The sequence below is a fragment of the Leptonychotes weddellii genome, chromosome 11 (assembly GCF_054177405.1).
Source record: "Leptonychotes weddellii isolate Sample4059 chromosome 11, ASM5417740v2, whole genome shotgun sequence".
Lineage (NCBI taxonomy): Eukaryota > Metazoa > Chordata > Mammalia > Carnivora > Phocidae > Leptonychotes > Leptonychotes weddellii.
In genome coordinates this window covers 94,008,334-94,030,441 of record NC_138379.1, presented here as the reverse complement: position 1 = coordinate 94,030,441, position 22,108 = coordinate 94,008,334, and the positions used below count along the sequence as shown (strand labels likewise).

Below are 22,108 nucleotides of genomic sequence, written 5' to 3'. Positions count from 1 at the left end.
TATTGCTAATTGGACTTCTACTTTGTAGGTGGCACATTTTTACAATTCTATTGATCAACAAATGATTCAAAGTCAGAGACCAATGATGCTACAGTCTGCATTAGCATTTGAACAGATAATTAAGGTAAATGGACTTTTTGTGTTGTTAGAATTAGAATTTACATGTGAGGTATTTCTTTTTTTAGTTTTTTAGTATACCCTTCCACTTAACGTTGATCTAAGGCTTTGTTTTGTTTCCCAGTGACTTCTTCACTCTTAACAAGTAACATTTTTCCAACTGTAGATTTAAATGGTTAGTGTTTTACATATTAAGGTGCTGAGTTTGATCATTTGATTTCATATTTATAGTATACAGTTGTTGTGCTGTTATATTTACTTATTTGCTGAAACATGAGGTCCTTATATACCAGAGTCTTGAGTGCTTTTCCATCATCTCCTGATTTTATAATTTGGTATTTATTTATTTTTTTATCTATGTGGCCGTATCTAACCCATTTGGCATTAGAAAAACTGTTACTATGTGACTGGTGGCTTTTTGAAATCTACATTTTTTGTCTTAAACATAAAATTTTTAAAAAAATAAGTAGAAGAGGAATATACCCTTTTCTTCTTGTTCTTTTTAAAGTGGATTGCTAGGGGCGCCTGGGTGGCTCAGTCGGTTGGGCGACTGCCTTCGGCTCAGGTCATGATCCTGGAGTCCCGGGATCGAGTCCCGCGTCGGGCTCCTTGCTCGGCGGGGAGCCTGCTTTTCCCTCTGACCCTCCCCCCTCTCATGAGCTCTCTCTCTCTCTCATTCTGTCTCAAATAAATAAATAAAATCTTTAAAAAAAAAATAATAAAGTGGATTGCTAGTTGTGATCTTCCTCAAGACTACCCCCAGGTTCTGGGATTTTCTAGGAGGACTGATAGGACTCAGGGTATAGTTGTCCCCACAGCTGATTTATTATGATCTGTTATAGCAAGAGGATGCAGAGCAGAGTCAGCACAGGGAAAGGTAAATGAGGGTGAGGTCTTGGGGAAACCAGGCGCAAGCTCTCAAGAGTCCCTCCCAGTCGAGTCACACAGGGCATTCTTCACCACCCCTCCCCCAACCCCCCCAGCAACAAGCCGTAATAAGTGTGAAATGGTGTCTTACTGGGAAGACCATTAGCGACTCGGTGCCCAGGCGTTTACTGGGATCTAGACACGGAGGCGTCTTCTGCCTAACATGTACTAAAATTCCAGGTTCCCAGGAGGGGATCCAGTGTTGAGTGTAAACCATGTTGTTTTGGTGCAGCGAGCCAGTCGTAAACGTGGGCGGCGGGGGAGCTCCTAGGTGCGGGGCTCAGGTGCCAGCTAAGGGTCTGTGTTGGTAGCAGGCCTTTGGAGGGATAGCATGTAGACCTGCTCCGCTGACTCTTCTGCACACCAGGTCTCAGGCTGAACGTTTCCAACAAGGCACATAACTCATAAATTTTATTAAAAATATGTTTTTTATTGCCAAAGCTCAATACGAGTTTATAATGGAAAGTAAAAAAAAAAATTGACAAACAGAAAAAAAAAATTGTTTTAAAATTGTACCACCAAGGGATGGCCATTGTTAATAGTCCGGTATATACCCTTAAACTTTTTTTCTGGGCATATTTACAAGTGCAGTTTTGGAAGTGGGATAAAATTTTATTATTTTCCACCTAATAGGTAGTGTTTAATTGTGTACTTTCGGAACTCTTTCTTCTCTAATCAGTGGCATCTGTTGATACTTCCGTGAGAGATTGGGTTGTGAGAAGTAAATAATTGCATTTAGCATCTGTTAAATGAGACTGAAGAGTAGATAGAAACTAAGAAGGACAAAGAACATGGAGGTTCTTCTTGGTCCCCTGGCCACTCACTGCATTGGAGAGCAGGGCCTCTAGTTTAACTAATTTCACAATGTCTAGTAATAACAGCAGGAAGTTGCGTGTGGTAATTACTAGGCAAATGCTTTTTCAGCTGATCCACAGAGGATTCTGTTGGATTTGTTATCCTTGTTAGTTTCATACATTTTTCAGCTATTGAGTGAGGGTCTCCTGCATCCCGCCCTAGTTTTTATGTATTTGTCCTAAGTGTGTAGTATCTTCTACACTCACTTCATCGAATAGGATTTAAGAAATTCACGAGAAGAAGGATACTTTATTTTCCTCATCCCTGTGTTTTCCTTTGCTTTTTGAAGTTCTTCTGAGAGGACTGCCTTTGGCCAGGCTTTAAGAGCATGTTTGCTGGAGACAAATTCTCCTGGTTTTCCTTTTCTGAGAATGTTTTATTCCCCCTCTTTCCTGAAGGATGTTTCACCAGGTACAAAATTCATGGTTGGCAGGTCCTTCAACACTTGAAGAATGTGGTTCCATGTGTTCCTGGCTTTGTGGTCTTAGCTGGGGATTCACTGCGGGTTGAGTTGGTGGTCCCTTCTGTGTAGCGCATTGTTTCTCTCTGAAAGAGTGAACTGTAGCGTGAGGACTGGACTGGGTGAGTGTGTGTGCTCGGTGTTCTGCTGGGCCTTGCAGGTACCACGCCGATGATGGTGAAGCATGGCCTTGCGCTGCCTCTGACAAGGGGAGCAGGAGCTCAGTGTCCCCTCTGGCCTCGCCGGCAGCTCGCAGTGCCCTGTCGCCCCTCAGTTCCTTCCTGAGCCCTGTTAATATGGCTGTGAGGAAGCACGGGGCTGGCTTGCGGCTCTTTTGCAGCAGATGGGGGCGGGGGGGTGGCGGTGAGGCCCCGCTGGCTCTTCAGCCCCACCAGTGTTACCTTGGCGGGGGACTTGGAGCACAGCCTGCTTTGGACAAGCAATGGATGGAAGGTTGGCTCTCTGCAGAGCGGTGGTTTTTCTATCCATGTTTGGCCACAGTAGGGCGGGTTTGCTAAAAAGGTTTTCTTTTGTTAGGCCACTGTTTTCCTAGTCCATTGGCTAGAGGGAACAGGCTTCTTCTGTAGCTGTGTGTGTGTGTTCATTCCTGGAGGTAGCTCCAGGGTGGAGGCTTGTCCCCTGGCCCGTCCTGCATATTTGGGAGACAGTAAGGAAGCGTGTGGCTGTGTTTGCTCAGTTCCCCAGGCCTCCAGGTTGTCTGTCTCCTTCGGCTCCTGTGTGTGTGTGTGTGTGTGGTGTCATCTAGGGTTGTTTCACTCTAAGAGGAGAACTTGGAAAGGATGGGGCTATTCAATTTTGCTAGACTGCCTTACCATTTATAAAAAGGAAAAATTACTATATGCTTTTTTATTGCAGATCACCGTTAGGGATAACTGGACTTAAGATGTCTGTTGCGTCTTTAGGAAATGAGAAATGCATTTAAATGCTAAATGATGTTTGTTGTACCTTAGAATTCAAAAGCAGGAAGTGGGGGAAAGTCACAGATTACTTGGGATAATCCTAAAGAATTAGAAGGCTACATCCAAAAACTCCAAAATGCTGCTCAGCGACTTGCCACCGAAAATAGAAAACTGAGAAAATGGCACACTACGTTTTGTGAGAAGGTATGTCTTATTTATAGTGTTGCATAGGCTATGACTATGTTTATTTAAGTGATAATTGGGATATGATCTTAAATACTTTTTATTTTAAGTCTAATTACCTAACAGATTTAAAGTTGCAGAAATAGTAAGGAGTTCACACTTCCCTTCGACTCCTCTGTTGTTAGCAACTTGTATCACCGTAGTGCGTTTATCAAAACTGGGAAGGATGGCTTTGAATTTTCCAGCTTCCTCGCCCATGCCCTTTTCAGGATCCTGCCTTGCATTGAGTCCCAGACGCTCTGCAGGCCCCTCCTCCTCAGGCTTTCCTTTGTTTCATGACCTTGATATTGTAGTTGTTTGTGGACTGCCTCTCCATGTTTTCTCATCAGATTGGGGTGATGCAGTTTTGACAGAAATCTTACGGTGTTGCTGTTTTGTCTTTGTCAGGGTGCCAGTCAGGTCTTCGTGTGTCTTATTATAGGTTGAGCTAACTTGATCACTTGGTTAAGGTGCTGTCTGTCAGGTTTTTCCACTGAAAAGTTACTCTTCTTCCAGGGATACTATGAGACTATTATGCTTTAATTTTTGACAGGTGGTAGTTCTTATGAATATTGATCTGCTTCGGCAGCAACAGCGTTGGAAAGATGGATTACAAGAATTGAGAACTGGCTTAGCCAGTGTAGAAGCTCAGGTGAAGTATGCTTTACTTGGTGTCTACACTTCGAGTATCACCTTTTCAGAATGTGAATCTGTAAATTGATGAAAAAACTTTAATGAATTCCTAATTTAGAATTCTACTGAATTACATGCAAAGACCACAAATTGGCAATAGATAAAAAAGAAGTTTCTATTTGTCTTATGAAATGTCAAATTTCTCAGTTCAGACTCTGTATTTTCTCTGACTTGGTGCTTAAATTTTATCATTCCTTAGTTTGCTTTTAGGTGATCGTGACATCCATAGAACACAAAGCTGAGTTTAGGCAGAAGCCTAATAATTGAAATAGCTCTTTAAGTATATTTTCCCTTTTTTTGGGTAAAATTTCAGTTCTATGCACATCTTGATATGCGATGATGTGTATGAGAGTGGTTAGCACAGAGCCCGCTGCGTGGTGGGTGGTAGTGGGATCCTAGCTGAGTATGAGTTTGGTGTCCCGCATAAGTACATGCATTTTTCAGTTCTCAGATCTTGAAGAAAAAACAAAAATTAAAGTATTAGAATGAAGATATTTATGGTTATATGGAGGCAAAAGAGTGTGTAAACTGTCCTGAGCATCCTCATATTTTAAATTTATCATTTTCTTAAAAATGTGCAATGGAGTATTTAGGAAGTGGAAAGGGAAGAGAAGAGCTGTACTTGATGGGAATTTTAGCAAGAGGACCAAGAAGTTCATAAAATAAGCCAGCTTCTGTTACTGTATTTTTTTTAGCATCATAAAATACAGTCCCCATGTAAAATCCATTTGGCATTAAGTCAATGTGTCCAGTTTTGCGGAGCTTTAGTGTAGTATTGAGGAGCCGAGAGACGTCCACGTCTGACTCCGTGAACTGCCTCACCACGCGTAGCAGCCACGGAGTTGCGTGCTGGAAGACGTTGAGAATGAGGGGTTTGGTTTGGTTTTTGCTTATAATTTTATTTTGTGATATAAACTTTAAATGGAAACTGCCTTCTACTACCTGGTTTTTAAGTAAAAGCTGTGGCTAAACCGTGTCAGGGGTTCCAGGCGAGTGACATGATTGCGTGGAGGCAGCACCTGAACCACCAGCTGTACAAAGCTCTGGAACATCAGTACCAGGTTGGCCTGGAGGCTCTCAGCGAGCACCTGCCCGAGATCCGCGTGGACCTGACCTACAAGTAAGGGTGAGGCCCGGGTTCGTTCGCGGTCTGCGGTGTTCTGATACCTCTACTTCAAAGTTATTTACTTGTTTTTAGACAGGGACGGTTACAGTTCAGGCCTCCTTTTGAAGAAATCCGGGCTAAATATTACAGAGAAATGAAGAGGTTCATCGGCATTCCCAATCAGTTTAAGGGAGTGGGTGAGGCCGGCGATGAGTCTATTTTTTCTGTTATGATTGATAGAAATGCAAGTGGATTTTTGACTATTTTCAGCAAAGCTGAAGATCTGTTTAGGAGATTATCAGCTGTTTTACAACAACATAAGGTATGGAACATGTAATTTTCTGTTATTGTAACATTTCATCTGGTTGATTGAATCAGTATTAAATGTGCAATCTACAGTTTATCTTGTGTGTCGTAATATAAAAATACGGCAAGGCAGAGAGTCAGAGTTGAGGATTCTTATACAACCTACGGTTATACCACAGATGAGAAAAAAGTTATACTAAGATTTTTTTTGTCTTTGACTATTTGCAAATTGAGAAACTAGGTGTTGCATCAACATGGAATGGGACAGGATTCTGTCATGTCAATTTTAATTCCTCCTAGGAAAATATATCCTTTTCTTCATGCTTTGGATCGAGAGCAAAGCTTCGAGTGAAGCAATGTCATTAAGATGATGTAACTTTTGACTTTTGTTTGAGTGAATCCTACCAGCCTTCCAGAGATACTCCCCAGCTGCATTCCTTGCTCATTCACCGTTTTTGTTGCTCCCGAGACAGATGACTGAGAATTCAACCAGTTTCTTAACTGCCTTTGTGATGCTTCTTCTATAGTTTAGGTTTCAAGAATTGACTGGATCTGGATACTTTCAGATTTGGAGTGTTGGCTTTGCCAAAGTGAGTCTGTGTATACATCAAATTTGAGAAGAGAATCTTAAAAAAAGGGTTTTTGCGATCTCTTAAGAAAAGCTTTATGATCCCAGTACTTTTTTATATTAAATAGTTTTTTTCCTCTGTTCATTCTTTAGGCTCTGCAGTAATGCCTTTATTTGCATACTTAAGTTGAAATTTACATGAATACCTTACATTTGTCCCTTTTTATCAGTGTTAGTAGTTGGACCCTAAGCTTTTAAATGTTAATATATTAGTACAGTTTCTTTACTAATAATGTTTTTCATTCTTTAAATAGGAATGGATTGTAATTGGGCAAGTTGATATGGAAGCTCTAGTGGAAAAGCATCTTTCTACCGTCCATGATTGGGAGAGAAATTTTAAAGCACTGAAAATAAAAGGGAAAGAAGTAGAGCGACTTCCAAGGTATTGGAAGTTAGAGTTGTATTTATGTACCGTAACAGTTTCCACTACGAGATGGGAAGGGTACTCCTCCCTTGGTGGTGTCAAAGTCTGGTCACCTTCTTACCTCCTTTAAAGCTCAGCTATGACACTTGAGTATCATCAGAGTAGGATGTTGCTGAGACTAAAGAAAGTTTTTTCTAGAGGTTCTGCTGGCTGGGACCTAGCTGGATAGAGTAGACTGGGGGAGAGGCTTGTATGCAGACTCGGCATGTAGCTCCCACATCTGACTGTGGTTTGGTGTTGCTCTGCTTCCTTTCGGAACGCCCTGGCAGTCCCCCAGCATGGTGCTGCATCTGGGTGTTGCCCTTAACTGTGCAGGAGACCCTCTGCGGGGCACGTCCTACCCAGCTGCTCAAGAAGGTAGCTCCCCCATCACTGTCTGAAATTCACATCCCTGGAACCACTCTCTGCAGTAAGCTCTATGAGAGGCCTGTTTAATTGTGCGTATAGTACCTATAAAGGATAATACCACTTCTACTAATTCATTTGCTCATTCTTTTATTAAATATTTGGTGAGCATTTGTAATATGCAAACCTTGTCCTGTGGGAATATAAAGTTGTTTTATACGCTAGACCGAGAACCTCAAGTTGCTTACTCTCTGGTAGTGCACGGAGACATGACTGAGTACGTCCACACGGGGGTTAAGGGAGTGGGCTCTGGAGTGAGATGGCTTGTACCAGCTCCAGGAGCTGGACAGCCATTGAGAGCCTGTGAACCTCAGTGTCCTCAGCTTTAGCATAGTTACAACTGTAGTATTTATCCTAAAAGATTTTGAGAATTCAGTGAGTAATTTGCATACAAAATTAATATTTTGTACAGATGAAGTTCTCAGTTAATGTTAGTTACTGTTAATTGTTATTATTAATACCAGGTGGAATAATCTGTTCAATCCATTTTATTTTTTTACTTTCTTAAAAGATTTTATTTATTTGACAGAGACAGCGAGACAGGGAACACGAGCAGGGGGAGAGGGAGAGGGAGAAGCAGGCTTCCTGCGGAGCAGGGAGCCCGATGCGGGGCTCGATCCCAGGACCCTAGGATTATGACCTGAGCCAATGGCAGACGCTTAACGACTGAGCCACCCAGGCGCCCCTGTTCAATCCATTTTAGAGATTGAACTGAAGACTGCGGAGATGTACAGGATGATGACATCCCATCCAGTTGGGGGCAAAATTTGGGAAAGTTTCCTTAAGATAGAAATCCTTGAACTAGAATTTTTTTTTTTTTTTTTAAGATTTTATTTATTTATCTGACAGAGACACAGCAAGAGAGGGAACACAAGGCGACTGGGTGGCTCAGTCGTTAAGCGTCTGCCTTCGGCTCAGGTCATGATCCCGGGGTCCTGGGATCAAGCCCCGTATCGGACTCCCTGCTCAGCGGGAAGCTTGCTTCTCCCTCTCCCACTCCCCCTGCTTGTGTTCCTGCTCTCGCTATCTTTCTCTCTGTCAAATAAATAAATAAAATCTTTAAAAAAAAAAAAATAAAGGGAACGCAAGCAGGGGGAGTGGGAGAGGGAGAAGCAGGCTTCCCGCAGAGCAAGTAGCCCAATGCGGGGCTCGATCCCAGGACCCCGGGATCATGACCTGAGCCGAAGGCAGCTGCTTAACCAACTGAGCCACCCAGGCTCCCCTTGAACTAGAATTTTGACAGCTAGAAGTGAGAATTGAAGGTTCAAGCAGAGATTTCCAGGAGAGGAATTTATATGCTGAGAATAAGAATTTGGTTAATTGAGAATTTGATGAATAAATGTTTTATTAGGAGCTAGAGGGGATGTTCCTGGAAAGGGGTAATTAAGGAACAGATTTGGGAGAGTTTTCCATGCTAAGATAGGGAATTTGGATTTTCTTCATATTAGAGTGGTTAGCTATTGAAGATTTCTAGATAGAACTGTGTCAGTATTTGTACATTAGGGATGTTAATCTGGAACTTATGAGTTGTATGGTGGAAGAAATAGATCATGGAGGACGAGAGGTTAGTCTGTCATTACCCAGAAGACCGCAATAATTAATTGAAGAAAGTTGTTGGTACTCAAAATGGGGAGGAGGAAATAGTATGAAATATTGTTAAATACCTTGAGGTATTATGAGGTCTTATCTCTGGGGAAGATGAGGGATGAGGAATAGAGAAGGGACAAATGACTTGTGAGCTTGAGCTGAGATGATTTAGAGAATGACATGCTATTAATACTGGATTGTAATGTTTGTGTTTGAGGTTCTGTTCCCTGTCGGGTACTCTCTGAATCCAGGCTTGCTTATTCTGTTTGCCTGCTCACAGACCTCTGCCTTTTTCAGTACAATTTGTCTGTCCTTCAGTGTAGACAGCTTTCCTAGTCTGCCCGCCAAAGCTAAATAAAACAAAAAGAATGCCTGTCCTGCATTCCCTTTTCCAGTTTGCTATTTCTTGCTAATAAATTAACATGAGTTCATGTAAGCTCAAATATGCATTTACACACACACACATAGTATTTCATGGGGACTTCTTAGAAATATGCTATGAGATTAGAAAAGTGATATTGTCATGTTGTATTTCGGATGCAGTAGGAAGGATATGGTTTTGGGCTAGGCTGTCTAGGGCCATGCCATCCTGTCTATGGCTGAAGGGACCCTCATTTTCATGTTACCAGTATTTTCAAGTGAAAGGTGAATTCAGTCTGTCCATGGGATTCTGTAGTCCGTGAGTACAACTCTGCTGCACTCAGACCACTTGATGTAAATTCATTAGCAAACTATGATATAATTAATTTCTCAGGTTTATTAAAATCATCTCTTATCAGGTATTAGAAATCTTGACATTTTATGTGTCACCGTTTCAATAATTATATACGATTTCATGTATTAAGCAAGTTGGCTCTTCTGTTTTGCTGGTGAAGACCTGGAGTTTAAGCCTTTGCAGTTAGTGGGTGATAGAGAATAAATAAAGCTTTAAGGGAAAATTATGTTTTTATAATAGAAGTGAGTATTTAGCTCATGTAATTTGCTGTCTGAAGTGTCACCTGGCTCTGTGCTTCAAAAAGGATGAGAAGCTTTCTAAGTAATCTTTGTGACATAATTTCCAGCCTTCTCTTAACTTTGCATAGTTTAAGATAAATATGAAATTTCCTCAGATGAACAAGTCTGGTTCAACTTCTCTTTACGTAGAACATTACAGTTTGCATGAAGGATACTGTGCAGACAGTTAGCGTTCTTTTTTTCCCAATCATTAAAACAGTACATTTGCTTTATAAATTTTTTAAAATATAGAAATTGCTCTGAATATTTGATGTTTTAGATATATTAGTACATAAAAAATTTGGGTTTTACTGTATCTTGTTATTTAACACTAATCTTCAGTATTTTGTCTTGTTATTACCTAGTCCTCAAAAAACTTGATTTTTAATTGTATGGATTTATAATAATCTAGCCATTTTTGTATTTAACTTGTTTCTAATTTTTCACTATTATAATTGATGCTTTGAAGAAGATACTTGTGTATATTTCTTGGAATATGCTCTGGAAATTTCCTTAGGATAAATTCTAAAGGTGAAGTTAATTAAGACAAAGAATATGCCTATTTTAAAATTACTTGATATATGGGTAAATTGCTCCTCACAAAAGTGCATGGTTTTATACTCTGACCAGCAGTTCTGAGAGTTCTGTTTCCCCACACAATTGAAGATATGAATTAACAATTCATTACATTTTTGTTAATTTGATCGGTATTAAATGATATCTTACTGTTTTATTGTCTTAGTGCCTTAATAATCTATATTCCCCTTCTGTCTTTGTTTTCTTTCCCTTATCATTATTGTTTGTATTTGCAGAATAGTGAATTCATGTTATATTCAAATAAGTACATTACACACTGTGACAAATAAAGGGCTTGTAAATATTTAAATATATTCATGTGAGACTCTAAAAAACTATTATTATAACAAAATGATTGTTTAATGAAAACTTCGTAATAGTATGTGGAAAGCATTTTTACTAAATGAAATCTAAATGTGCTTAAAGATCACAATAATACTTTCTGATTTACATTTTGAAATGTGTGATAAAATCGTTATAACAAGACTCTTTTCCTCTAATAAGTCTTTTTCATGTCAAAGTATGTCCATTGGCATTTTTCAGTGTGGTCAAGGTAGATTGTTTAAATATTAATTGTAACCCTGTGAAGACTGTGATTGATGATCTCATCCAGAAGTTATTTGATACGCTTGTTCTTTCTTTGAAGAAGTCCATCCAGGGTAAAGATACTCTTTAATTTTTATTTTAACTTAATTTTATACATAAAGGCATATACTTTGATAATTAGAAATGTAAATCCCAGTGATGATTAAAATCAACCAACCTAGAAAGTATTATGAAATGAAGTGTTCTTAAAATGATAATTTTAATAAAGTAGGAAAGTCCATATCCAACTCTTAAGAGGTCTAAAAATGGAAGGCATTTTTACTATTTGCCATAGGAGCAAGTATCAGTTTGTTGTATATGTTACTGAGAAAGGTAGGTAGTTCTGCTAGAATGTAGTCCTTCTTTCAAATTACTACTGTTTTCCAAAATCCCACATTGTTTCTTTTTCCATTAAACTGAGACATGTTAACAAATTATCTAAAAGACTGGAAAAGTTACCAATTTTGAGCAAAATTTACTAATAATGAGTACATTTTAACTTCCTCAAAATTTTGAGGTATAATGTGAAGCAGCTAAACATCCATGACGAGAAATTTCTTTGCTTATTCTGTATTTTAAAATTTCGTTGTATGAGCAAATAAAAATTTAAGATTTAATGTATGCTATGTAGTGATGACTTCTAACACTCTTTGCTTTTAAAATGATGCAATGGAATGTTTTTGGTGATAATAACATTCTGTTTCAATGTCATTACTCAGCTCACCTACATGAAATCGATACGTTTGTTACTGAGGCTGTGGAAGTTTTAACAGTCATGCCCCAGTCTGTGGAGGAGATCGGCGATGCAAATTTACAGTATAGTAAGCTACAGGAACGGAAACCAGAGGTGAGGATTGCAAAGTAATCAGTTTATTTGTACTGTACTGGAGATGTTTTTTTTTTTAATTTTATTTTATTATGTCATGTTAATCACCATACATTACATCATTAGTTTTTGATGTAGTGTTCCATGATTCATTGTTGAGATGTTTCAGTTAGGTAATATTATGTGACTATTTAGAAATATCGTATGATTTCAGTATTGTAAGAGAGTCCGTATTGTCCGGTCCAGTTGGTCAGCTCACGATTGGACTCTTGCTGGTACGTTGGTGCGGTGAGACAGTGACAGTCCTCTTTATTGCTGTCTTCAGGAGTACTCACAGTCTGTTTTCGGATGTGCCGTGTTAGGATCAGACTTTCCGTAAATAATTCATGCTGTTACTTCCAGGGTCGTAACTTTAGGATGCTGGAGTGTGAGGTTAGAGCTGAATTTAGGACTACACACACACAATGCACATACACACTCACATATAGAGTGATGATATTATGGGTGATTTTAACTGTTTAGAAGAAGGAAGAGAAATCATTCAGGTCAGGAAACAAACTTTTATGTGTCCCTCCTGTGTGATAGACTTGAAATTATAAAGATAGTTCAGAGGTGAGTGAAATAATATACCTTCACGGTGTAACACAGCGCGGGGGTTAGAGAAGGAGGAATGAGTGTGTCTCCTAGAAGTTTGGCTTGAGCAGCTGGGAAGCTACTGGTATCATTTACTGCGAATGGCAATGACTGGAAGAGGAAGATGTTGGGATTTTGGAGGTGGTGGGGATTGAGATATGAGATGCAAGTTGAATGAGGAATATGGAACGTAGAATAAAGACTAGAGATGAAAACTTGAATGCCATCTTTATATGCATGAAATGCGAAGCCATGGGGTGGACTAGACCATGTGGTGGATAGCAGACAATGGAGGCTGTGGGAGCAGGGTAGAACATCCCAAAATTTAGAGCTGAAGCGTAAGAGGAGGTGCAGAGGAGACTGAGGGTGAAGTGGGAGAGAAGACACAGAAACGAGGAGAAAAGACATGGATGTCACATGCTAGGGCACCGCGTGAGGCAGGAGGAACTAGACAAGATCTCTGGCACATGAGCCACGTCAGGACCTCAGGGCTGATCCTGTCGATGCTGGGGAGTCTTTGCTGGGCTCTAAGCAGCAGGATGTTACAGAATTGTGTTTTGATGTCTCTCTCTTGCCGTGCGGATTGGATGGAGGAGGAGTGGGGGCAGGCTGACTAGGAGACTGTCGTCCTGTCTTTTCAGGCCCATCTAAGTCCTGTTCACATGTGGGAAATTAGAGCCTTACTTTCTTCTTTCTCTTCTACCGAGTGTCCTAGTGCAGAATGGCTCGGTTCCATGTTTTCAGTTGTCCTTTTCTTAAGGATCTTCTTCATGACTTTTCCTCTCTGTTGAGTAGAATAATGTAGTTTATTTCTGCTTTTAGATAATCCCTAATCTTAGTTCTTTTAGAAGCCCTTTTAGCATTTTCTTATGAGTAGAACTGGTATAGTAAGAACTTTGCCTTGAATATCACTGTAGCATTGTCCTTACTGATTCACGGTGTCGTTCGGTCTGTAGAGCACCTTTATGATCCTTTTTAATGCTCATGTTAGACGGCCTTAGCTGGGTTTGCATATATAATAATAAGTTAGTATTAGGAGCTTCATATCCAGGAATTTAACAAACCATTTCAGAGCAGAAATCTTGATTTTAAAAAAGCTGGTCACGGAACAAGTAAGAATAAATGAACCTTAAGAAATTTGATAAAATAGTTTGTTTTTTTACGTGTTGTTTCTTCAACCTTTAGATTTTGCCCTTATTCCAAGAAGCTGAAGATAAAAACAGACTTTTACGAACTGTGGCAGGTGGAGGTTTGGAAACAATTAGCAATCTGAAAGCTAAGTGGGATAAATTTGAGTTGATGATGGAAAGTCACCAACTTATGATAAAAGATCAGGTAAGAACCTTTTAGTCATTTTCTTAAAATGGAAACTTGATTTTTTCTCACTTAAGATCTCTTGCTTATCTTTATTCTGTTACAGTTCAGGTAGATAAGAATTTTATATTGCTGATGAAATTGGCCTCCTCAGTACTTCTGTGTAGTAAACCACTTCACATAGTTGATTCGCTTCCTGCCATACAAAGAATGTATGCCATGTTATTTTCAGTTTTTCTTAGGAGCGAATTTGTTTGCCTACTACGTATGGTGTCTTCTAAGGGACAACCTGGTAGTCATACACATCTCTTATACTCACGTCCTGTTGACTGAACTTATTACTACTCTTTGGCGTGGGTGACCGGGACACGCCCCCTTAATTAAGCAGCTGTATGCTCGTGTGGGACAGCTCTCGTGACTGGCCAAATCTTTATCACATCAACTTTGTTGAGAGTTGTGGTGGAAGCTGCTAATAACATGAATGATTTTTTAATGATGATGCTTGCAGTATATCTCTTATTGCTGAATATTTGTGGTCTAATTTATGGTCTAATTTTGAAATCAAAATTTTATTGTACTTAAAATCAATAATTGAAAACAATCTTTTGAAAAACTGGTATTGGTGTTTATTCACCTCTAAATAGAAAATGTTAGAAATAAAATATGAAAGGGAAGTGAGGTTTTACTCTGAACTGAATTATATAAACTCTTGACTCTTACAGATTGAAGTAATGAAAGGAAATGTGAAGTCACGTCTTCAGATCTACTATCAAGAATTGGAAAAATTTAAAGCTCGTTGGGACCAACTAAAGCCTGGTGATGATATTATTGAAACTGGCCAGCAAAATGCTCTTGATACAAGTGCCAAATCAATAAAAGAGAAAAAAATTGAGTTTGATGATCTTGAAGTCGTAAGGAAAAAGCTGGTGTATGTTTTTTCTTTAAAATTGACAGTAATCATTTTGATTCATATTTGCATATGTTAAGCCAGTAACATTCTTACATCTGTTTATCTTAATGTAAAATTCTGTAGTTTTAAAGACAGAACTAAGAAGGGCTCATGCTGTTGCTTTCTTAGGAGTCGTGGCTGGGCTCTGTCAGGAGAGGAAAAAAAAAGCAAATTTCTGTTTAGGCCTAGAAGTAGAACAGAAAACTAAATTGACTTAAAAGTTAAATTAGGGAGTCGGAATACTTGCTTTCTGTGCTTTCGTTGTATTTAAAAATGGGATATATAAAATTAATGGCAGATTGCTTTCAGAGACTCTGAGAAAAAAAAATGAACCTAGCAAAATAACAAGACAATTACAAGAAAAAAATTGTTTTGTGTTACAATAATACAAGATATTAAGTTTATTTTATTTTAAAGATTTTATTTATTTGAGAGAGAGAGAGCATACAGGAGTGGTGGGGGTTGGGGGGGTGGATAGAGGGAGAGGCAGACTCACTCCCGAGCAGGGATCCCGACTCGGGGCTCGATCCCAGGACTCTGGGATCATGACCTGAGCCGAAGGCAGACGCTTCACCGACTGAGCCACCCAGGCGCCCACAAGGTATTAAGTTTAAATGTTGTTTTAGGTTTGGTCTCTGTTTACGCAAATGCATCCATAAGATAATTGTCTTCATGGGGGAGTGGAGGGTTTAGTACCACACTGACTAAATGGCATTATACCTTTTATCTAAAAGGGTATCTTATATTCCAGAATCTAACTCTTGGATATTAATATTCATCTCTTCTCAGTTAATCCATGAATATAAATAATTCTGAATATTTCTATTTTTATGACGTATATGATGTACATAAATAGATGTGTTACCAGCTCTACTTTGACTCCTTTAGAAAAACGCACATTTATGAATTTAAAAGAGGTTATACTTAAGTAGTTACAGTAAAATTCTCATGCAGTCCCCCACTGTCTGGCTCCCTGTCAGATACGCAGGTGTGCGCACATGCATGCACACACAGGGAATGCAGTTCAGTAACAGTGAGATGTAACAGTTTTTTAAAAATCTAATGATATTTCACTCTTTGTTTCTATAGTGATGATTGCCATCATTTTGGACTAGAAGAGCCCAACTTGTCCTTGGCGTATAGCATCTCCAAGGACATTGAGAGCTGTGCACAGATTTGGGCGCTTTATGAAGAGTTTCAGCGGGGGCTTCAGGAAATGGCCAGCGAAGACTGGATTACGTTTCGGTGTGGCTCATAAGCACTGTTTAGATTCTTATAACTTGGTGGTGTGTTGGGGGATGTGCATTTTAAGGTGTCCTGGTGTTTTCCAGGACTAAGACGTATCTGTTGGAGGAGTTCTTGATGACTTGGCACGACAGGTTACGGAAAGTGGAAGAACATTCGGCCATGACCGTGAAGTTGCAGTCAGAAGTCGACAGATACAAAGTAAGACCTGGTGCTCCTGCTGCGCGAGAGTCATCTTGGGGTCGTTATGCAGCCGAGGGGGCTGGGAGTCAGTTTCTGGTTTTAGTGATGCCATCACATGAAGAAAACAGGAAGGATAGAATAAACCCTAGAAATTACTGGTATTTCTCCTACGCTTTTGAAAAGTTTTAACTAACAAATTTATGCTTTCCATAAATTGGAGTGTTTATACCTCCTACTGCAATTTAGGTTATGGGTCATTTAGCATATTTAGGATATAGGTCGTATCCTAAATAATAAAAATAGAAATATTTTAGGTCATGTTTTAAAATACATCAAGCTACAAAGGGATATTTGCATGTATCCACAGCAATGTTTAATAAAATTAACTAATAATTATTAAATTATTATTAAATAATTAATAAATTAATGTGCAATTCTGTTTGAGAATTTGATTTCTAGATTATTAAATAAAATAACAGTAATTAAAATTTTTATAGCTAATCATAAAAGGGGATAACAATTTGCATTTTGATAATATATGTTCATGTGTGTACATATGTTTTTTTAACAGACTGTGATACCTGTTTTGAAATATGTGAGAGGAGAGCATCTATCTCCAGATCACTGGCTTGACCTTTTTCGTCTACTTGGTCTTCCTCGGGGGACTTGCCTGGAGAAGTTACTGTTTGGTGATCTCCTCAGAGTAGCTGATACGATTGTTGCCAAAGCTTCAGACCTTAAAGTAGGGTTCACTTTTATAAATATCTCATAGATATGACCTTTGTTAACATATGGTTTTGCTTTGTATTTTATTTAAATAAAACAGCAAGTTAAATTTTTTTCCTCTTAGTATAGTGACCGTATTCCCCTATTCCATTATTTTTTCTTTCGTAATGCCTCTGAATATGTGTGGGGGTATAGAAGCATCATAAACCCCTTCCTTGAGAGAGAGAAAAAATATGAAATGAAGAAATGTCTTGGTTTAAGGGAGTCAGCTTTAATTAAAAAAAACAAACAAATACAAATCATTTTACATAAAAATATATTTAAAATCATGGGATATATTGTAAATAAAAGCGAAGAGAAGCCAAAATCCAGAGAGCTAAACCAAGAACCAATTTGCTAATCAGGTTTAGAAAAGGTCTCAGGTAAAAGTAAAACTTGCACAGCTCTCAGTTTTAACATTTTACTTTCTGTGTTGCGTTTTGCCCATTCAGTGTAAAAATGAAAGAATTCGCTCTCTTTTAAAGATTTTATTTATTTATTTATTTATGTGAGAGAGAGCGACCATATGCACACACGGGGGGAGGGGCAGAGGGAGAGAATCTCAAGCAGACACCCCACTGAGCGAGGAGCCCGACCACATGGGGCTCGATCTCACGACCCTGATGTCTCGACCTGAGCTGAAACCAAGAGTCAGATGCCTAACCGACTGAGCCACCCAGGCGCCCCAAAAAGAAAAGTACTCTTGATGTCAGATTGTCATATTTCGTACTTAAGATATGTACCTTTGTGTGTGTTCATAATCTTGGAGCCTATTTAGATAATTGTGAGGTTATAAAGCATGACTTCTGTAGAAGATGGTTATTAATCACTTTAGGCGTATCAGAACTTAAAATTAAATTACAATAAAATTCCTGAGGTCTGCAAAGTTTTAAACATGACAGACTTTTTTTTTTTTTTTTCCAGAGAGGGGGAGGGAGCAGAGGGAGAGGGAGACAGAGAATCTTAAACAGACTCCATGCCCAGCACAGACCCTAATTTGGGGCTCGATCCCACAACCCTGAGATCATGACCTGAGCCGATATCAGGAGTTGGTCATGTAGCCTACTGAGCCACACAGGCGCCCCAAAGCCAGCCTGGTTTTGTGTTTTGTGATGGATTCTTGAATTCTTTTTCCTTTTTAGAAGTAAAAAGTATATGGTAGAACTTTATATATACTTTGTGTGAACCTGGATACTTAGTATCTGGTATCTCTTTGATACATTAGCAGTTCTCTTGGATTGCATGTAAAATATATTCACTTATTATTATTATTACTTGCTTTATTGTGAAAAACCAAATAAAAATATATCTTTTTTGAAATGTTTTATGATTTATGTCTATGGTAATTAATGTTGAAATAATAAATACGGATATTTTGTGTTAATTAGGATTTAAATAGTCGGGCACAAGGTGAAGTTACAATCAGAGAAGCTTTACGTGAACTTGATCTTTGGGGAGTTGGAGCAGTATTTACCTTGATTGATTACGAAGACAGCCAAAGTCGAACTATCAAGCTAATTAAAGACTGGAAAGACATAGTGAATCAAGTTGGAGATAACAGGTGCCTTCTTCAGTCCTTAAAGGATTCTCCTTATTATAAAGGATTTGAAGATAAAGTGTCAATTTGGGAAAGAAAACTTGCAGAATTAGATGAATACCTACAGAGTTTAAACCATATTCAGAGGAAGTGGGTATATCTGGAACCCATTTTTGGCCGTGGAGCATTGCCGAAAGAACAGACACGCTTCAACAGAGTTGATGAGGATTTTCGGTAAGTACGGCAGTGTAAGACATCGACATGCGTGGCAGTTTTTTCATTCATATCACGAGGGGCTTAACACAAGCTGAGTACCTTTATGTTACGAGTGTTGTCTGTGTCTTCAACCTCTTTCTCTCTGCTGGATCCCTCTGAGGAGCTGTTTGCTCTCATTCAGCCATTTACTTCTTGAACCACGTTGATCTGATTGCTGTCCCTACCACTCTACTGGATATTAGCAATAATAGTATGGGAGCACAAGGGTGATGATGACAGGACTGATCTATACCTGCCATTTCCTAGGGTTACCCATTCCTTTCCTGTTGTAATTTGCTGGGCATTTTGCATGCCTCGTTTTACTTCATCTCTGACTAGTATTTACAGAGGTGAGCATCTCTTGTTGGAGAGTTTCTTCCCTTGGCTTCTGGGATACTGTCCTCTGGTTTTCTGGTCATCTGGGTCCGCTCGAGTTCCTGGTGCTCAGGCCTCTCTCAGCATGTAGGTTTGGGCCCTCCCCCGGTTTCAGGCTCCGGTTCTCTCTCTCTGTGTGCGCTCTGTGGGCGCTCATGGCCACCCCCTCATTCTTTTCCACCTGCTGCGGCCTCTCAGGGTATTTATCGAGCCCATCTTTCTCCTCTGAGCTCCAATATACTGAACATCCTCAGCACTTCAAAACTAGATTCACGAGTTCATCCCTTTGGCCCAAATCTTTCCCATTCCTTTCTCAGTCACTGGTACCTTGACTCAGAGCGGAAACATAATGGATATTTGACCTCCCCAAACACCTCCAAATGCACGTTTGTTAGCACGTTTGTTGATTCTAACCTACTTGATCTATTGGAGCGTATCTTTTCTGTCTCTCCTTTCTCCCGACCTTCGGCTTGCGCTCGTCTTCTCCATTAAGCCGCTTGCCCAGCGGCCAGAGTAGCCTGTGACAAGGGAAGTTTGATTGCTGCTTTTCTTTCCCTTTGCTCCAAGGATAAAGCCTAGTCTGCTCCGTGTCCACTTCTGCAGCCTCCCTTGCACTGCTCTGTTTGCTTCGGAGACGCTTTTGCTCCCCTCCTGCTCACCGGTGTTTTCTTTTACTCACTGTGCAGATCTCCATCTCAGTGACTTTCTCAAGCCATAGGTTAGGGGTTGTCCTATTAGCTGTGTTAAGAATACTTTGTACTTTTCCTTCTTAGCGTTTGTCATAATTTTATTTAAATATTTTTAGAAAATATTTAATATCTTTCTCTGTCACTGGGCCATTATCTCTACGAGATAGGGCTTAATAGGTGTTTAGCGAATGAATGAAATTGGAGAATTTGCAATAAGGTAGGTTGAAAATGGTAATGGGGGAGCACATGGCTCGCTCGGTCAGTGTAACATAGGACTCCAGATCTCGGGGTCATGAGGTCAAGCCCCACACTGGGTGTAAAGCTCACTTAAGAAGAAATGAAGTATTTAAAAACAGTAATGGGCTATTCTTAATTTTTAGCGTTATTTCTTAGAAGCATAGTGATGTTTTGCTGTTAAAATAGGGTTACTTCTAGTTTGTTCCAAGCAGGCAAAAAATAAATGTCTCAGTATTTCTCTTTCAGCCGGAAACTGCTAAAATAAAGGTAAAAATAACTATTTTTTCTTCTGTAGGTCAATAATGACTGACATCAAGAAAGACAATAGAGTCACAACGTTAACTACCCAGGCGGGAATCAGAAATTCTCTGCTGACGATACTTGATCAGCTTCAAAGATGTCAGAAATCATTAAATGAGTTTCTGGAGGCATGTTTTTTGGAAGTACTTCTATAATAAATTTTAAAGTCCTTTATTGTGTGACTCATTTGAAGAGCTAAGGCTCTTGTTCTTGTTTGTGTCTGTGTCAGGAGAAACGCTCAGCGTTCCCCAGGTTTTATTTCCTCGGTGATGATGACCTGCTGGAGGTGCTGGGCCAGTCGACTAGCCCCTCGGTGATCCAGTCTCACCTCAAAAAGCTGTTTGCTGGTAAGAGTCAACAGGTCTCCGACACGTAGTTACTGCGTTTCAGGATCTGCCAGACGTAGTATTAGGCTCCAAGGTAGACTGTCGAATAGAATGCGTGTCCCACACTCAAGAAGAGTTTATAGTTTAGTGGAAAGACAGCCTGCTGCGTGGACAGATCCACAGCACCTCCTGCGGTTGGCACAGCCGCGGCTGAGGAGCAGTTCGTGTCCTCCTGGGGCGTCTTGAAGGGGACATCGAAGCTGCGGTCTGCAGAGTGTGCCGGTCATCGCTAGCAGCAAGATGGGAAGGCGTCAGGCACTGGGTGCAGAGAGAAGGAGAACGCGCCCCTTCATTGCCGAGTGGACGCCCTCTGAAGGCGTTGCCAGTGGGGAGGTCTGGGGCGGGGAAGGGCCGTCGGGGGCCAGCTGTGGGCTGAGGCGAGGTCCCCTGGTGAACAGTGTGGTGACAGAGCCGTGCGCGTCCCTCCTGCTGAGTTGCTGTCGGCGGGTCAGGGACCATGCACTCCGTCTGCTATAAAAATAATGGTGACTGTTGTTTCAGAATGTTCCATTTGTTGGGAGAACAGCCATATTTTTCAAATGAAGTAAAACACTGTCACCATCTTCGCTTACGGTCAGGGGTCAGCCACCGACAGGCCCCAGGCCGACTGGCTCAGTGCCGGGCTTCCTGCCGTGCGGTTTTGTTGGAGCGCAGCGTGCCCTTCAGGGTTGGGGATGGCTCTGGTGCGGCAGTGTGCGGTGGAGGAGGTGACCGAGGCCGTACGGCTGTGGAGCCCTCCTGTCTTCGCTCCCGGTGCCCCACACCCGTGTTCCCTGGCCCTGGGCGCGAGGCCCTCAGGCGCTCCATCCGCAGCTCTGGTTTGGGCTGTGGGAGGCAGTGGCCGGAGCTCTTGGAATCAGCAGGCTTGCTTTCAAACTCGGCCTCTACCCGGGATTAGCCAGCTCCCAGTTTACCTCTCTGAAGTTTACTTTCCTCCTCTAATTGGAAATAACAACTTATGGGGTTTTTGTGAAGATTAAAATTGGGTGTATATGTATATCAGTATATTGAAGTATTTTTGTCTACCATAAAATAAAATACAAATCTGGGGGAAGGGAGGTCCCGTTTGCCCTCCCCATTCCTTCTTCTCTTTTGTCTTGTATCATGTTAGTGGAATCATCAGTATGTGTTCCTACGCGCTCATTTGTGTCTGGCCATTTTTTGCTCATCATCATGTTTTTGAGATACCTGCAACTACATTTTATTCCTTTTTATTGCTGAGTAGTGTTCCGTTATTTGAATATAACACTTTATTCATTCACCTATTGGTGGCCATTTTGGTTCTTTTCAATTTTTGATTAGGAAAAACTGTTCTATTACATAGGAGAATCAACATAATTCCTATACATTATAATACATATTATGAGGTACACATTATACACTGTGGTAATGATGTATCTTGTTTAATAATTATGTCTTTAATCCTTTTACATTTCAATTGTTCTTTTATATTATAGGTATTAACAGTGTGTGCTTCGATGAAGAATCTAAACATATAACTGCAATGAAATCTTTAGAGGGAGAAGTTGTACCTTTTAAAAATAAAGTTCTTCTATCAAATAATGTAGAGGCAAGTAGTTCTTCAAGTATGAAAATAAAAAGAAACTATGA

The 22,108-nt window shown here is 40.1% G+C and overlaps 1 protein-coding gene across 1 annotated transcript in view; it reads left to right on the top strand.

Moving 5' to 3' along the window:
• The window catches only part of DYNC2H1 (dynein cytoplasmic 2 heavy chain 1), a 260,672-nt gene that overhangs the window by 19,610 nt on the left and 218,954 nt on the right, over positions 1 to 22,108 (top strand). The window contains exons 13-29 of the mRNA XM_081797372.1: positions 29 to 124; positions 3,331 to 3,483; positions 4,055 to 4,153; positions 5,175 to 5,314; positions 5,393 to 5,621; positions 6,488 to 6,615; positions 10,762 to 10,877; positions 11,523 to 11,650; positions 13,448 to 13,597; positions 14,299 to 14,504; positions 15,615 to 15,770; positions 15,857 to 15,971; positions 16,525 to 16,695; positions 18,107 to 18,489; positions 20,107 to 20,239; positions 20,341 to 20,458; positions 21,955 to 22,067. Coding sequence (XP_081653498.1) covers positions 29 to 124; positions 3,331 to 3,483; positions 4,055 to 4,153; positions 5,175 to 5,314; positions 5,393 to 5,621; positions 6,488 to 6,615; positions 10,762 to 10,877; positions 11,523 to 11,650; positions 13,448 to 13,597; positions 14,299 to 14,504; positions 15,615 to 15,770; positions 15,857 to 15,971; positions 16,525 to 16,695; positions 18,107 to 18,489; positions 20,107 to 20,239; positions 20,341 to 20,458; positions 21,955 to 22,067 — 2,634 coding nt within the window. The remainder of the gene's footprint in view (positions 1 to 28; positions 125 to 3,330; positions 3,484 to 4,054; positions 4,154 to 5,174; positions 5,315 to 5,392; positions 5,622 to 6,487; positions 6,616 to 10,761; positions 10,878 to 11,522; positions 11,651 to 13,447; positions 13,598 to 14,298; positions 14,505 to 15,614; positions 15,771 to 15,856; positions 15,972 to 16,524; positions 16,696 to 18,106; positions 18,490 to 20,106; positions 20,240 to 20,340; positions 20,459 to 21,954; positions 22,068 to 22,108) is intronic.